Source organism: Schistocerca gregaria, chromosome 5 (genome assembly GCF_023897955.1).
Source record: "Schistocerca gregaria isolate iqSchGreg1 chromosome 5, iqSchGreg1.2, whole genome shotgun sequence".
NCBI lineage: Eukaryota > Metazoa > Arthropoda > Insecta > Orthoptera > Acrididae > Schistocerca > Schistocerca gregaria.
In genome coordinates this window covers 375295930-375314052 of record NC_064924.1, presented here as the reverse complement: position 1 = coordinate 375314052, position 18123 = coordinate 375295930, and the positions used below count along the sequence as shown (strand labels likewise).

The 18123-nt window shown below is 39.6% G+C and overlaps 2 protein-coding genes across 3 annotated transcripts in view; one reads left to right on the top strand and one right to left on the bottom strand.

The window, feature by feature from the left end:
- LOC126272535 (E3 ubiquitin-protein ligase MARCHF2-like) overlaps positions 1–9277 on the bottom strand; it is a 44049-nt gene extending 34772 nt beyond the window's left edge. The window contains exons 1-3 of one of the 2 annotated variants that reach the window (XM_049975450.1): positions 9175–9277; positions 8802–9014; positions 8500–8632 (exon numbers count right to left, since the gene is read on the bottom strand). In XM_049975450.1, the coding sequence (XP_049831407.1) occupies positions 8500–8632; positions 8802–8867 (199 nt within the window). In that variant the 5' untranslated portion in view covers positions 8868–9014; positions 9175–9277. Of the gene's footprint in view, positions 1–8499; positions 8633–8777; positions 9015–9174 lie in introns of those variants that run through there. The other variant, XM_049975449.1, reaches the window with a different exon arrangement.
- Positions 9278–9501: 224 nt separating this feature from the next.
- LOC126272534 (uncharacterized) overlaps positions 9502–18123 on the top strand; it is a 144434-nt gene continuing 135812 nt past the window's right edge. Inside the window, exon 1 of the mRNA XM_049975448.1 lies at positions 9502–9666. Coding sequence (XP_049831405.1) covers positions 9608–9666 — 59 coding nt within the window. The 5' untranslated portion in view covers positions 9502–9607. The remainder of the gene's footprint in view (positions 9667–18123) is intronic.

Genomic DNA, 18123 nt, shown 5'->3' with positions numbered 1-18123 from the left:
CACACACACACACACACACACACACACTCTTCCTGCCCTTCCTATTATGTCAGTCCCATTGTTGGTAGGGGCACTTAATCCTATACGTTAATTAAGGTGATTTTTTGGGGGGCGGGGGGTGAGGGAAAAAAGGTTATACATCTATCTTCAGATAGCAAGATCAGTAACCTAAGATCATTGCTACCACATACTAGCAACTGCTTTAAGATAGCACAGCACGGTTAGCACATGGATAGAATCACCGACATTGTCTACCTCACATGCTCTTGTCACTGCCTAGCAGAGCAGTATCGCTTCAGACTGTCCTGAGCTTTTACTGACAACTCTCGCTGGTACCTTGATAAATCTACCTGTGACATTGTTATATTTGGTGGCCATTTTTACTCTAGCAGAACTGCAAATTTACTTTGTGGATCTTTTGGCTGACAACCAATGTTTACAAGACGTGGACTGGCCATTCAGGCTATCAGTGTATTCTGTATCATGCAAAATAAATAGCTTTTTACGTTAACCAAGTATTACAGTATTAAGGAAGACAAATGAAGAGCAGCATGTATTAATGTCACGTGCCTGCCTTCCTTCCTTCCCCGTTTTCTCCTGAAAGGTAGATGAGTGATAAATGGGTTTTAACATCTTTCTGTGTAATTATAATGCACAATTTGTTCACCATCATCTAAAACTAAAGAAAGTGCGATTTCAGCTGATGATTCCCCTCATCTCTGTGGACCTGAAGGTACAAAGATGGATACTTCATTGGCTGGAACAGAGTGGGAAACAGTGACTGGCTTTAGTTTATTATTTTGAATGTTTGTCACTCAACAGAGCAGCAGCAGCAGCCTTGACTGCTCGGCATCAGTGCTTGTACTGCATACTTCGCAAAAGCAATAAATGGGCAGGCAGTGATAAGGTTGCTTGTCATTGTTTCTGCAGAAATATGTTAACTTTGACGACTAGCTGCTTTGGGGCTCCACAAATGAGGCAGTGAATATTCTGTCCAATTTCTAACACTTAAAGCAGTGTAAAGAATACAGAACATACCAATATACCTACATACTCTCAGACGACGGCACACAGCTTTTGAAAGTTTTGGAAGTACAGGAAAGTTAGTTATCTATACTTCAAATTACTATTTATGACACACACAATTTCAGCAACATTTTATTTTCCACTGCATCTTCATCTTTATGCAATGTCGCTCTGACACTACACTATTCCATCATTTAATTTAAGAGTATCATGTGGCCCTGACACTACAGGATCCACAGAATTTCTTGGATTTCAGAAAGTTTATCACTTACTGGCTGTAGCAGTATTGATAAGGAGAATGCCACTTATCAGTCTGTCTGTATTTAAGTGTGTATACAATTCCAATGGATAAGGAACATGTAGAGACAAATGTGTCCTCATATTTAAGCTAGACTTAACACAGTCTGTATAGATTGCAGTATGCCACATTCATTTTCTCTGTGATTAGAAACAAAAGCAAACTTAACAATGCTACCAGTATGGTGATGTATGATCAGTTTTGTAGAAAACAAATCTACAAAACATTTTGAAGCAAAGCAATAGCAAAGCTCTGTATTTTGGCCCTGACAGACCAGATGGGACTGACCGACCACTTTGTCATTCTATGCCAACTGTCTCTGGACACGTATGGAGTGGCTTGTGGTCAGCACACCACTATCTCAGCCATTGTCAGATTTCTTGATGTTTGAGCCATTACACTCAAGTCACTCCTCAGTTGGTATCACTAAACTGAGTGGGCTATGTTCCAGTCGTCCTACAAAGGAAAATCCCTACCAGCACTGGCAATTGCATAATAACCAGACATGCTGACCACCACATTACAGAGGCATACAAAACTAAGAGAATCTATTTTCCATCTTTCAATAAATTTATTCCATTGACACAAGAAAAATATAATCCATAGCTTACAACAAGCGCAAGACAAATTCCAACAACCATCCACGAGCTGATGTAGAATTTTGCAATGTTGTTGTTGTGGTCTTCAGTCCTGAGACTGGTTTGATTCAGCTCTCCATGCTACTCTATCCTGTGCTGCTTCATCTCCCAGTACCTACTGCAACCTACATCCTTCTGAATATGCTTAGTGTATTCATCTCTTGGTCTCCCTCTACGATTTTTACACTCCACGCTGCCCTCCAATACTAAATTGGTGATCCCTTGATGCCTCAGAACATTACCTACCAACTGATTCCTTCCTCTGGTCAAGTTGTACAACAAACTTCTCTTCTCCCCAATCCTATTCAATACTACCTCATTAGTTATGTGATCTACCCATCTAATCTTCAGCATTCTTCTGTAACACCACATTTCGAAAGCTTCTATTCTCTTTTTGTCCAAACTATTTATCGCCCATGTTTCACTTCCATACATGGCTACACTCCATACAAATACTTTCAGAAATGACTTCCTGACATTTAAACCTATACTCTATGTTAACAAATTTCTCTTCTTCAGAAACTCTTTCCTTGCCGTTGCCAGTCTACATTTTATATCTTTTCTACTTCGACCATCATCAGTTATTTTGCTCCCCAAATAGCAAAACTCCCTTACTACTTTAAGTGTCTCATTTCCTGATCTAATTCCCTCAGCATCACTTGACGTAATTCGACTACATTCCATTATCCTCGTTTTGCTTTTGTTGATGTTCATCTTATATCCTCCTTTCAAGACACTGTCCATTCCGTTCAACTGCTCTTCCAAGTACTCTGCTGTCTCTGACAGAATTACAATGTCATCGGCGAACCTCAAAGTTTTTATTTCTTCTCCCTGGATTTTAATACCTACTCCAAATGTTTCTTTTGTTTCCTTTACTGCTTGCTCAATATACAGATTGAATAACATTAGGGAGAGGCTACAGGGTGTCTTACTTCCTTCCTAACCACTGCTTCTCTTTCATGTCCCTTGACTCATAACTGCCATCTGGTTTCTGTACAAATTATAAATAGCCTTTCGCTCCCTGTATTTTAACCCTGCCACCTTTAGAATTTGAAAGAGAGTGTTCCTGTCAACATTGTCAAAAGCTTTCTCCAAGTCTACAAATGCTAGAAACGTAGGTTTGCCTTTCCTTAATCTAACTTCTAACGTAAGTCGTAAGGTCAGTATTGCCTCACGTCCTGCAGTATTTCTACGGAAGCCAAACTGATCTTCCCCAAGGTCGGCTTCTACCACTTTTTCCATTCATCTGTAAAGAATTTGCGTTAGTATTTTGCAGCTGTGAATTACTAAACTGATGGTTCGGTAATTTTCACATCTGTCAACACCTGCTTTCTTTGAGATTGGAATTATTATATTCTTCTTGAAGTCTGAGGGTATTTCACCTGTCTCATACATTTTGCTCACCAGATGGTAGAGTTTTGTCAGGACTGGCTCTCCCAAGGCTGTCAGTAGTTCTACTCCCGGGACCTTGTTTTGACTCGGGTCTTCCAGTACTCTGTCATACTCTTCACGCAGTATTGTATCTCCTATTTCATCTTCATCTACATCCTCTTCCATTTCCATAATATTGTCCTCAAGAACATTGCCCCTGTATAGACCCTCTATATACTCCTTCCACCTTTCTGCTTTCCCTTCTTTGCTTAGAACTGGGTTTCCATCTGAGCTCTTTATGTTCATAGAAGTGGTTCTATTTTCTCCAAAGGTCTCTTTAATTTTCCTGTAGGCAGTATCTATCTTACCCCTAGTGAGATAATCCTCTACATCCTTACATTTGTCCTCTAGCCACGCTTTCTTAGCCATTTTGCACTTCCTGTCGATTTCATTTTCGAGACGTTTGTATTCCTTTTTGCCTTCATGTACTGCATTGTTATACTTTCTCCTTTCATCAATTAAATTCAATATTTCTTCTTTTACCCAAGGATTTCTACTAGCCCTCGTCTTTTTACCTACTTGATCCTCTGCTGCCTTCACTACTTCATCCCGCAGAGCTACTCATTCTTCTTCTATTGTATTTCTTTCCCCCATTCCTGTCAATTGTTCCCTTATGCTCTCCCTGAAACACTGTACAACCACTGGTTCTTTCAGTTTATCCAGGTCCCATCTCCTTAAATTCCCACCTTTTTGCAGTTTCTTCAGTTTTAATCTACAGTTCATAACCAATAGACTGTGGTCAGAGACCCCATCTGCCCCTGGAAATGTCTTACAATTTAAAACCTGGTTCCTAAATCTCTGTCTTACCATTATATAATCTATCTCATACCTTTTAGTATCTCCAGGGTTCTTCCATGTATACAACCTTCTTTCATGGTTCTTAAACCAAGTGTTAGCTATAATTAAGTTGTGCTCTGTGCAAAATTCTACCAGGCGGCTTCCTCTTTCATTTCTTACCCCCAATCCATATTCACCTACTACGTTTCCTTCTCTCCCTTTTCCTACACTAATTCCATTCACCCATGACTATTAAATTTTCGTCACCCTTCACTATCTGAATAATTTCTTTTATTTCATCACACATTTCTTCAATTTCTTCATCTGCAGAGGTAGTTGGCATATAAACTTGTACTGCTGTAGTAGGTGTGGGCTTCTTATCTATCTTGGCCACAATAATCCGTTCACTATGCTGTTTGTAGTATCTTACCCACACTACTATTTTTTTTATTCACTATTAAACCTACTCCTGCATTACCCCTGTTTGATTTTGTGTATATAACCCTGTAGTCACCTGACCAGAAGTCTTGTTCCTCCTGCCACCGAACTTCACTAACTCCCACTATATCTAACTTTAACCTATCCATTTCCCTTTTTAAATTTTCTAGCCTACCTGTCCGATTAAGGGATCGGACATTCCACGCTCCGATCCGTAGAACGCCAGTTTTCTTTCTCCTGAAAACGACATCCTCTTGAGTAGTCCCCTCCGGGAGATCCAAATGGGGGACTATTTTGCCTCCGGAATATTTTACCCAAGAGGAAGCCATCATCATTTAATCATACAGTAAAGCTGCATGCCCTCGGGAACAATTACGGCCGTAGTTTCCCCTTGCTTTCAGCCGTTCGCAATACCAACACAGCAAGGCCATTTTGGTTATTGTTACAAGGCCAGATCAGTCAATCATCAAGACTGTTGCCCTCGCAACTACTGAAGAGGCTGCTGCCCCTCTTCAGAAACCACACATTTGTCTGGCCTCTCAACAGATACCCCTCCGTTCTGGTTGTACCTACGGTACGGCTATCTGTATCGCTGAGGCACGCAAGCCTCCCCACCAACGGCAAGGTCCATGGTTCATGGGGAGGAATTTTGCAATATGTTGCACTAATACTATAATAGCCTCTTTGGTTTCCAAATTAATTGGTTCACAGAATGTCTATGATGCTTTGAGAAACAGATCAGTCTCCTTATACTGGCAGCAGTTGTGGTGGGCATATACAACTGTGGAATTCAAATAGAATGCTTGGAAGATTAGGGGTGCCAACTGTGGTTGCCAAATCAAGAAGAGTAATATTTTCACCAAATGCCTTTCAAAATAGACTGCCAAGCTGCATATAGCAAATGCTTTATTTCAGTTACTGAAGTTCAAAGGCACATTTCTACAGCTTCCTTAAATATGTTACACCAACGAGATCAATAGGCACCACAAACTTCATAGTTTATGGCATATAAGTGCAGCTTTTCCGTTAAGTCTTCATATCTTTTTCAGATGTTCTACACAACATTAAAATTCCGTATTTTGTAGGTAATCAGAAATATGGGTTTAATAACCCTTCTTATTAAAGATCGGGTTGATTCTCATGGAAGCTCAACTAGCACAATGTAGGAATGTAAGCTGGTTGCTTCAGTTGTACCATCACACAGCCATCAGAAGTTTGTGTTCTTCAAGCAGCTGGCAAAGCCACAGATAGCTGCTGCTACTGTGTGCTGGACCATCATGAAAAATAAATATTTTAATGATTGTCTTAAGGGAATGCAGCCAACACACTCATAACCAACTCAACAAAACTAAAAATAACCTTTCTGGGGGCGCCACCTTGAAGTACTGGTTATGTTGGTGGAGATGCTTGCACGTTCTCTTGAAGCTGAGGGCTATGCTGACTAGTGCAACTACTATTGGGGCCTCCCATGCCAGACAGACCTCAGTGGATGAACCGGACAGTGTGTCTCACAACAACCATCTCTCCCATATACAATTCCATAACCCTTCCCCAATTCCCAAGACACTCACTCCAAGGTGTGATGCAATCCATGCCAAGGGCTGCATGGCAGTGGTGAAATTGTATCATTGATGGTGCCTCAGGGATAACAGGCAAGCTGTGGGGGGGGGGGGGGGGGGGGGGGGGGTATCCAACAGGGGTATCCACTGATCCACATTACCTTACAATGGATGGAGGTTGTTCTGATGGCTCTCTCTGATAAGACTTGATGGCACAAATCCAGACCCCAAATTCAGGAGAGTCTCCCTGGACTAAGGTGCTTTACTTTTTGTCTGGGAGGGAATGGGAAAAGTAAATGGTGCCTAAGATAGTCGTTTGGACATTGGTAACAGTGCTGGTCGAGACAATAGCCGAACTCTTCCAGACCACAAAAATATCAGTTTGGAACAAACTTTGAGGATATTCCTTCAGAGACTGTTTGAGAAACTAAGTGAAAATGACCAGAGTCAGAGAGATTGTTCCACATTTTTCAAATTCCTTTATTACAGCTTTCTACCACGTTTCATTAAAATCAGCAGCAGCAGCGCAGTTGAGACATCCAGTAGCCTACTGCACGTGTATGCACAATGTTCTGCAACGCTGATAGAGCATGGTGTGGCAGAGTGGTGGCCTAATGTCACTGCTTCTGTCAGCAACCCTAACTCTGGTAGTATCTTTTTGCACTTTCCATTTAAGGCACTGGTTCCCGAAGGCTACTACTCTGATAATGACCAGTAATCTGGTTGACCTGCATCATCTTGTCTGATTTATCCCAGCTGAGGACAGGTATACCTATTAACCTTTCTTCCTCCTAAAGCCCCTGCTGCAGTTCATTTTGCCTATAGTAAACATTACACTACACTTATCTATTGCTGCTCTGCCTACAACCTCTCACTTGTTATTCTGTGCCTTCTTTTATCTTTTCTCTTTCCAGTGTGGCCCTCCAATTCCCAGAATAATCTCTGGACAGCACTGAAAACATTTCAGACATCCTAAGTGCACAATTGTCATTCTTGTTGACAACTGAATCTTGCAGTTCACTTGTCATATTGCTTCCACAACTTCGTAAAAGATTTGTCTTCCCTTTGTAGGGTAAGAAGTCAACAGAATCACCCACTGATCAATCTCGTATTGCAGCATTCTTGCTCTATGGACAATGCTTCCTCTTGCTTTTCCATTGCCTATGTATTTGCCCTGTGCAACCTGTTCCATATTTCTCCTATCACCCTTGCAAACTTGTTAACTGCTACTATTGACTTCCCATTCTCAGTTCTGAACATGAAGAATGGTGATATTTTACAACCATATACTACCTCACATGGTGACAACACTGTATTCTTGGGACGCTTTGAGTTGCACACTGAGGCCACATACCTGAAATAGATATCCCAATTGGTAGGGTGTGCACCCATATAATGGCCTACTCTCCACTACTCTTCTGTTGGTAGCCCTATGTCCTCCACAACCTGCTAACATGTGATCATGTGTTCCCTTGTAGCACCCTAGCCCTCAGTTTTGCTGGTACTATTACTTATGGCACTAATTTTGTTCCTCTGTACAACAACCCATCATGAATATACACCAATACAGAGTACAAATAGCTGGCATCTGATGATATCTCTAAGTTTTCTTGGCATGTTTAATGCCATACTTTCTGACGTGCAGTCAAGTTGTCTAGACAGCGACCATGTGTAACAACTCATAGCGCCTGCAAAGTGTGGAAAGGACTTTGCATCAAAATACAGTGCATACAAACGAAATACGTAAAAAACTCTGATGAAGACATAAAAATACACTTTTGAAATCTCTTTCAAGCTTGCCTTTTGTCATCATGCAAGCACCCACACCTATGAAGTATTTATTGTATGATTTTGTAAACTCTTTTGTTGTAAGCTGCCTACCGTTTGTTACTATTCTTACCACCAGGTTACTTGATAATGCCCTAGAGGGCAAACTTAGCTATTCAATGAAGTAATTAAGAATCAATTCAAATAAAATTGGCCTCCTGCAAATTCAGGACTACTACTGAAAAATTTACTGCAGGTGCTGACAAGCATAACGAAACATATTTTCCGCTCCGAAGGAACTTCTGTTTTCCATTCAAAACTGTACACCTTCACCAGAACATATTAAACTATACTGATAATTTTCGTTCCAAGTGAACTGCGAGAAAAGAAGGCTAAAGAAATGCACCATAATTTTACTAAAAATACGTACAGCTTTGGACAAGTTTCTATTTGCTCCTGCAGTCTAATCATTAACACTTTTAAAAAGAATAGAGCAGATACGCCAATATAACAGACATATTTGTTAAATTCAGTTTTGCTTATAAACGATTAAGGTAGGGCATACCATCGTGGCAAATCCTGCATACAACACTCGAGCTTGAAGAAGTTGAATGGAGCGATTTCGACACATTTCCTGCACTTCTTGGCTCATTTTGTTGCAACTGAATCACAATTGGGCTGACGTACAAACGACTCTCCTGGAATAAATTATATTTACTCCGTTATTATGTCATAACATATAATATCATGCTCCTGTCAAGCATGTCCGACGAATGTTGGTAGTTTTGTACTTCTTTTAACTTCACTAGCATCTTTCCTATGAATAGCTTTTGCCTACCTTACCTCTGTACTACAAACAGAGCTTGCCTGGGGCGTATTTGGTGAATCAAACAGGTCGTTGCAATGTGAAATTCCTTTCTTTTCTCGGTCCATATTTTGGTACTCAGCCCACTTTATATCTTAAACGCTTCGCTCCAGTAAATTCTTTCGTGTCAATCCAAAAACTGAACATTTTATGAGCAATCTTGAGGTACATCATAAAATCAAACGTAGCTACAACGTTAATCTTTGGTTCACGAGCTGTCAAAATAGTCAAAGATGTAAAATAGAAGAGACGCCAATGATATTTTACAAAATCAAAATTATTTTAGTTATTCATTATGTGATCTATTATTCTTAAATAGGGTGTTGATATTGTTTTTCTTGTACACTCTTAATGTCACTATTTGAATGAACGCACCCAAATGATTAAAAAATTACGAAATTTTTGTAAATAGTCACTAGATTCGTTAAAATAGATTTGTAAGTCACTACTGTTAACGTGACGTAGGCAACAGCGCAATGAAATTGTAATCTGAGAGGAAGAAAGTTCGTTGTCAGTTGCACATATCAGTAACTCTCCCAACCGAAAAAGCCATACGAATCAGTGCACTATTTCAAACAAAAAAAAATAAACAAAAAAGTTTAAAACTTTTTGCATGTTGAGTTCACAGAAATGTATGCAGTTCATAAGCATAAACAATGGTAATAGTTAAAAAGCTCCGTTTTGACTTATTTAAACCGGAGATAATACAGTACACGTCAAGTTGTTATGGTGGTAACAAGTTTGTTACTTTGACTTGCAAACGCTTACGAAAAATGAATTTGCAAGAAATTAGTAAAAGTTTCATAAAATGAAGAATAGTGTTTCTTTCATCTGTTTATGTTTGTACTGCATTCTGCTTATGCCAAGGTCAGTTTTTTTTCCTCTGTCATAAGCTGTATGTTAGTAAATACAATTTTCGAACGAAAGACTGAAGGATTATTTTGTAGAGCCAGTAAATAAATGCTGTTTTCTCCCATATCATCATCATTGCCACGAAATTATTTCCATGGATTATATGTGTGTCCGCAATCTAATCCAAATTATATTAATCTTGTAAAACCAATGTCGCATTCATTGTATTCTGCACCCCTGTCTGCCCCCTAGCTACTAAACGTTATTTACTTTTATTGGCTGATGAAGTTGGTTTGCATTCGTCTACATTAGACTTTATGAACACGAGTGATTTGTGGGTTGCGTTTTAGTCCTGCGGTTCAGTTTTCAGTTAATTTTTATACTCATGTTTTATTTACTGGTAACACGGTTTTTTTCTGTTACATTTGCTTATGGCCATTTTATGGCTTGACATTTAGAGATAAAACCAGGTATTGACTGCACATTACACAATCTGGAAAATAACATTTCCCCTCAATGCTGACAGCATAATTAACTTGAGGGCCTACCCGTTTTTACTTCTGATATTTGAAGACAGGAAAAACAGTTAAGATCCTGGATTTCCTTTGTGTTTAAAATACTATTGCCCTTCTTGAATCAATGGATTTCAGGCTTTCTCAGTCTACATTTATTTTGGCATTCAGTTTTTTGTGTAAAATAATCTTCCATCTGAGATGTGCTCAAAAACTGACATTCATGACAGTGTTGAAGGCGTTCAAAATCAAAATGGTCTAATACAGTCATTCTCCAATTTTTTTAAAAAAAGAAAGAAATAGAACATAGATGCTGCTCTTGCTGTCCATAATTTGTTAGTAAATGTGCTGGTCATTCTGCATGCACATGTGTGCCACCTTTCTGATGCAAATGCAGAATGGTGTTAAATAAGCAGATATTTATTGGTGTGTTGGTGTGTTAATATGTACATGAGGAATAATCCAATATTTTACCTTTGTTCATAATTTGTGTTTTAGAAAATGAGCAGTGGTACTGAAATACTTATCACCCTTACTTCGGAAAAACTTAGATTTATTGGAAAACTGTAATTTCAATTAGGACACTGATCAAAATCTTCCAGCTCCATACGTATGCTTCCCATGTGTTCAGGTTAATGAGATAAAAGTTAACAACAGCAAGTTCTCAGTAATATAATCATTCTACTAGTGTGTAGTGTATGATCCCCCAAACTTTCCTTACCTCCATCCCAACTCTTGAAATCCTATTTGTGGTGACAGGCTGCACTGTAGCATATACCAAGCTCTACATTTGGTAAGTGACACCAACAAATATGAAGGTTGTGGTAACAGACTGTCCTGAAGCTTAGCCAGTTATTTACCTTCATATCATATTTAATGCACTTGGCCATATTTAAAACACATTTCTTCATAAAAACTACAAAGTAAAATCAGAAAACCTATATTAAATAATGGACATGGCTCAGGTGAATATTTTGATGCGTAGTATTTGCATATATCTCACAATGATCCAGTGCAGAATTATGATATTTAGCATATACATACCATGAAAATAGAGAAGTTTTGATCTAGTGTAGTATGTACACTAAAAGTTATGACGTAGTACTTTGTATTCATGAGTACTCTTTTTTTTCCAACATTTCAGTGCCATAGTTTTAACGTTCCTCTGTGAGGCTGAAAAAATATTGGGAAGGATGGTATTGAACATAAGGATGTTCTGTAAAAAGCAACTTTTTAACTTAAATGACAGTGCTGCAGAAGCCTAGACTGTCGGTATGATGTACTGTTAAATTTCAGTATTTTAGAAGCAGGAATCTGAATGACATGTTAGTATAACATAATGTGCAGTGTGTTAATTTATGAGACAGAGAGGTGAGCCAGACCCGGATAACTGTTCGTAGGCTTTCACTCTGGCCAACCTGCATGCAGTTTTTAAGTGGTTCCCCTCACTCGTTTAGGCAAATGCTAGGCTCGCTCCCAAATTCTACTTCAGAGAATACAGTAAGCAACCAGTTAAGATATGATAACACATAGAACAAAATTTACACAATTAACAGACAAGGCTCATACGATTCCCCTCCCTCAGGTTATCTTGATGACTGTGATGTCAGGGAGGACATCCAGCCCAAAGTTAAGAAATAAAATAAAATTTGCCAAATCGTGGCAAAATGGACTTTACACTAGATGGGACAAATACTAGGGAGAAAAAGAAAAAAGCAGGAATGAAGAATAAAAACTATTTGCCGAAAGAGCACTACTTGTCATTTCCTTTCCTGTCCCACTCACAAATAGGTTTCTTGTATGTTATCTTCGTGGTCCTTACACACAATGTGTGTTAGCAGCAGCAGAATCATTCAGCAGTGAGCTTCAAATGCCAGTTCTCTAAATTTTCTTAATAGTGTTTTTTGAAAAGAACACTGCCTTCCTTTTAGGGATTCCCATTTGAGTTCCCAAAGCATCTCTGTAACACTTACGTGTTGTTTGAACCTACTGGTAACAAATCTAGCACCCCCCTCTGGGTTGGTATGACATCTTCCTTCAATCCAACCTGGTACAGATCCCAAACACTTGAGAAGTACTCAAGAATAGGTCGTACCAGCACCCTATATGCGGTCCGATTTACAGGTGAACTACCCTCACCTAAAATTCTCCCAATAAATTGAAGCTGACCAATTGCCTTCCCTACCACAGTTTTCACATGCTTTTTCCACCTCATATTGCTTTGCAGCATTGTGCCCAGATACCTAAATGACTTGTCTGTGTCAAACAGGATACTAGTAATACTGTAACTGAACATTACAGTTTTGATCTTCCTACTCATCTGCATTAACTCAGATTTTTCCAACTTTAGGGCTAGCTACTATTCATCACATCAACCGGGAATTTTGTCTAAATCGTCTTGTATGTTCCTACAGTCACTCAACTTTGACACCTTACCGTACACCACGGCATCATCAGCAGACAACCACAGATTGCATCCCAACCTGACTGCAAAATGATTTATGTATATGGAGAACACCAGTTCTCAATTCAATCACACTTCTGTGGGGCACTCCTGATGGTACCCTTGTCCCTGATGAACACTCACTGTTGAGGACAACATACTGAGTTCTATTATTTAGAAAGTCTTTGAGCCACTCACGTACCTGTCAACTTATTCCATTTGCACATTCCTTCATTAACAGCCTGCAATGGAGCACCATGTCAGAAGCTTTCCAGAAATATAGAATTGTGGAATCTGCCTGTTGCCGTTCATCCATAGTTCTCAGTATATCTTGTGAGAAAAGGGCAAGTTGACTTTCTCACGAGTGATGTTTTCTAAAACAGTGCTAATTCATGGATATAAGCCTCTCAAGCTCAAGAAGTTTTATTGTATTCAAACTGAGAATATGTTCAAGGGTTCTATAGGGATATTGATCTGTACTTTAGCAGGTCCATTCTCTTATCCGTATTATATACTAGAGTCACCTGCACTTTTCTCCAGTTGCTTTGGACTTTCTACTGGGCAAGAGATTCACGATAAGTGCAAGCCATAGAGTACTCGATGTAAAATCAAAGTGCGATTCCATACAGACTTGGTGACTTATTTGCTTTCGAATCTTTCAGTTGTTTCTCTACACCAGATATACTTGTTACTGTGTTGTCTCTATGGGAGTCTGGGTGACGGTCAAATGATGGAATGTTTGTACGGTTCTCCTTTGTGAACGATTTCCTGAATGTTAGATTTAAAATTTTGGCTTTCATTTTGTTATCTTTAACTGCCACACCAGACTGGTCAACAAGGGCCTGAATAGAAGCATTGTATGTGCTTAAGAGTTTTACATAGGCCTATGACCAGAATTTTCTCATGTTCTCTGCCAGATCTTTTGCTAAGATATAACGGTGGTAGTTATTCTATGCTTCACACACAGATCTTTTCACAGACACGTGGATCTCTACCAACTTTCGCTTGTCATTATTTGCACATTCCCTTTTGAACCGAGATTGCAACGGCCTTCGCTTCCTCAGCATCCGCCAAATTTCATTATTAAACCATGGTGGGTCTTCCCATCCTTCATCCAGCTCACAGTTGAAACACTCTGCTATAGTTATACTTGACAGTTTTCAGGTCGACAGCAGGAAATACCTTAAATTTAATAAAAGAGTAAGGGTATTGACAATCATTGTTTATGGATACTTTGGATGATTTCCTGTCAAATATTAGTAATCAAGAACCATGAGAATTGTTTATATTCATCACTATATTATTTGCACAATATAGTTCCCAATAATTATTTAAGATTTTTGTGGCTTTCGTGAATCAGTTCAGGAAAATGGTGCGGTGGTTTCTTCAGAAGACCACAGTTGGTGGCTGGCCCTATCATCATAAAACCTTACTTATATAATTTATTTTCAGTGTATTTTTATGGAAAATCTTATATCATTGTGAGGTGACCCTCGGAAAAACAATAAATAAATAGGTCATTTTGCAGCTTGTTTATAGAATCCCAACTTTCCTGAGTTCCATGTGAAAAAAGTTATTAAATATTGTTTCCTCTGACAATGTCTAACATAAACAGCTTACACTACACTCGTTCGTCCTCTGTTAGAATATTGCTGCGCGGTGTGGGATCCTTACCAGGTGGGATTGACGGAGGACATCGAGAGGGTGCAAAGAAGGGCAGCTCGTTTTGTATTATCGCGTTATAGGGGAGAGAGTGTGGCAGATATGATACACGAGTTGGGATGGAAGTCATTACAGCATAGACGTTTTTCGTCGCGGCGAGACCTTTTTACGAAATTTCAGTCACCAACTTTCTCTTCCGAATGCGAAAATATTTTGTTGAGCCCAACCTACATAGGTAGGAATGATCATCAAAATAAAATAAGAGAAATCAGAGCTCGAACAGAAAGGTTTAGGTGTTCGTTTTTCCCGCTCGCTGTTCGGGAGTGGAATAGTAGAGAGATAGTATGATTGTGGTTCGATGAACCCTCTGCCAAGCACTTAAATGTGAATTGCAGAGTAGTCATGTAGATGTAAAAAAGGTGAGTGGAATATTCAGATAAATTTAGGGTTTTCAACTGCTTGTTGCTTGTTGTTTAATACATTCCACGATATTTCAACTGGGTACTTACCAGTCATTCTCATCAGAGCCATTGAAGATTGACAGTGACCTTTTCCACAATATGCAGGGTATTTTTTTTAACTTGAGACAACTATATTCTTGGTGCAGAGTTAATACTGGGAAAGGTGCCATCTGTCTATAACCAACTGGATACCTCCTTACCACACCACCAGCACAGGCAAGGTCAACTTTGTATTTTAAAATGGAAACATCCGATTTTTATTGCATATTCAGATTCTACAGCAAAAAATATGTATGGTTTACTCAAACTATTGTTTCCCATATGTGGTAGGTGGTGCTCTAATTGACAAATATCAAATGTACCTGTTTTTGCACTTAAGAACTAATTCTACCTATCACTTTTGTGACATGAATGTAAACCTTTGTGTTCTGACAGTGTTACCAGTGTGATGATACAGTACAAATAATATGGCTAGACATTGACATTTCTGTCAAATAGGCTACTTTATGGTATGTAGTTTTCCGTTCTCTATGGGGTTGATTTTAGTGTGTCCGCAAACCACCAAAATGCTTGATTTCAATGGCTGCCCTTGAAGCCTGGCATCAGGCTGTTTGTTTCCATCCAAGCACCATAACTCTCTTGGTGCATGCTGTGGGGCTACCAACATAACACTGACCACAATCATTGTAATAATGTAAAATCTCCATCAAGAGATAGTGACTGGGGCACCTCTCATGGATACCTACTGAAATAAAGGTGAGGGGCAAGAGGAGTCACCAATATCAAGCATCCTGATGGGAACAGGAAACTATCTTGGATGGTGGGTGGCAAACCACTTTCATCTAAAAGACTGCAGGCCTTCTGGGATCAGTGGAGGATGCTTTTTACTGTGGAAGGCCAGAATTTTCAAAACTCCTTGCAGTGTGGTATGGCTTACATAGATCAGACAACGTGCACCATGAAAGAATGCCGCACTGATCATCAACAATGCACTCTCCTTTTACTGCTAAGTTAGTCTGCCATTGTCAGACTTTATATTCCCATTGGGCGTTCAAAAGTGCATTATAAAACAATTATTCTGACCAGAGCAATGCCTTCTTGAGATCCTATTATTAAAGAATCTGTGGAAATATACCCTGGTGGAAAATCTGATGAACCACAATAGTTGCTATCAGCTGGTCAGTGCATGTGAAATCCTATGATCTCCACGATTTTCTCTAATCGAAGATGACAGTGTGTCCCCTGAGGCCACAGTGAGCAGTAACTCAGAGGACAGCTGAGGTCTGCATCAAGCAAGGTAGTGCAGTGGTTAGCACACTGGACTCCCATTGAGGAGGATATCAATTCAAACCTTTGTCCAAACACCCAAATTTAGGTTTTTCATGATTGCCCTAAATTAATCCAGGCAAATGTTGGGATGGCTCGATTGAAAGAGGATGGCTGCTGACTTACTTTCGCATCCTTGACACAATCCAAGCTTAAGCTCCGCCTGTAAAGACCTTGATATTGGTGGGACATTAAACCCTATCTTTCTTCCTTTCCTTCTGGAGTTTGGCAATTCTGTGAGGGTGGTACCACCAGTTAGTGAGGTCCACATGTCAAATTGATTTTGACTCAGGCAGGAAATACTCACAGACATCTTTGCCAGTCTCCAGTGGCTCCCCAAAGGATGACTGGTAGTGCCCACTTGAAATACTATGGACTGTATTGAACGACAACCGCCCTCAAGCCCAAAATTTGTTTGCACGTAATCATAACTAAATACCCAGTTTCAATGCTTAGAGACATTATGTGGAGAGGATGTGGAATAGATTTACAAGGAAGTTACCATGGATGAAAGACTTAACTCTCTCTGAAACATATTGTGTTGGCACTCTGAACTATTTCTACCATTGAAACAAATGAGGATCAGATTAATCATGAGGAGAGATAAGGGTAGGATAATGCATGGGATTAGAGGGGGAACAGTTGCTAATTCAGTGAACAAGCTGTAACCTACATCTACATCCATACTCTGCAAACCACTGTGAAGTCCATAGTAGATGATACTTTCTCTTTCCATTCATCAATGGAGTATGGGAACAAAGACTGCTTAAATGCCTCAGTGGCACTATGATTAGCAAAACTTCTGTGTTTTTTTCCCCCCTAAGAGGTGTATGTTCTTAGATTTCTAATTTAATATTGGTTCTTGAAACTTTGTAAGTAGGCACTGTGGAGTAATTAGTACCTTTCTTGAGGCATCTGCTAGTTCAGGGTTTTTAGCATTTCTTTGCATTACTGTCCTTCTCAGCATTCGATAACTGAAGGATCACTTCATATGGGCACAAAATCACACAGCCAAGTAATAAGGTAAAAAGTCAAATGATACTTAAGATCACCTGTCCCTGGTGAATTGTCGCAACTGGTTTTCATAACAGCATCACATAGAACCATCACTGCTATGGAAAGGAGCCATTTTAACAATTTTCATAGAGCTTTCCAATTTTTTTTTAAGTTTAACATGTTTTACCAGTGCATTCTTAAGGAAAAGCTATCATGCTTGGCATGTAATGCACCTTCTTGATAAACATACGACCGTTAAAATTTACTGTTGTGTTCATTACACATCCAACCAACCTAACAACTTTTCTGATATCAATATTTACCACATGGAAGTGCCACAATGTGTGAAACTACTGCCTCAAAATGAAACACCTTTTTTTCACATGCCAACTTTCAAGTGCAGCACTCTTTTTTAGTGATGTCACACATCACATGATAATTACAGTTGCCCTCAGTGGCTCAGCATTCACTGGCTGGGTACAGGATTGGTGACGCCAGGATTCCTGAGCTGGGAACTGGTAAGCGCCCCAATCCTCTGTCACTGTAATCTCTGGGCATGCTTCAGCGACCACTGTGTGGCACAACAGTGGAACATTGTGTGTCACAGGGAACAGGGATCTTGGGTTGAACACTTGGATCACAAGGATGGTAAAAACCTCTACAAAAATACCCTCAATGTCAAGGGGTGCTGTGCACTGGTGAGATGCACGGATGTTGAGGTGGAACAGTTGTTAGTGGGCAACCTCTGGAGAACCTGCCACACCCCACTTGTATAAGGCTTACTTAGCCACATAGGGCTTTGTCTAGGTTGACTTTTATTTTCCAAACTGCTCATGGGACCAAGGTGAAGCCCTCAAAATTTTCCTCCCAGCAGAATGGTTGGCTCACCGGTAGGTACCAACACCCAAGCAAACAAGAGGATTCATGGAGCAAGTCCTCCAGATTTTGGGTTTACACAGAGTTCTTCATGAAATAGTAACAGAATGCATACAGTTGCTCAGAATGTGTTGTTGACTGTGAAATGGAAAGTGGGCAGCTTTTGAAAGGTTTTGCCTTTTTGCATTCAAAAAGA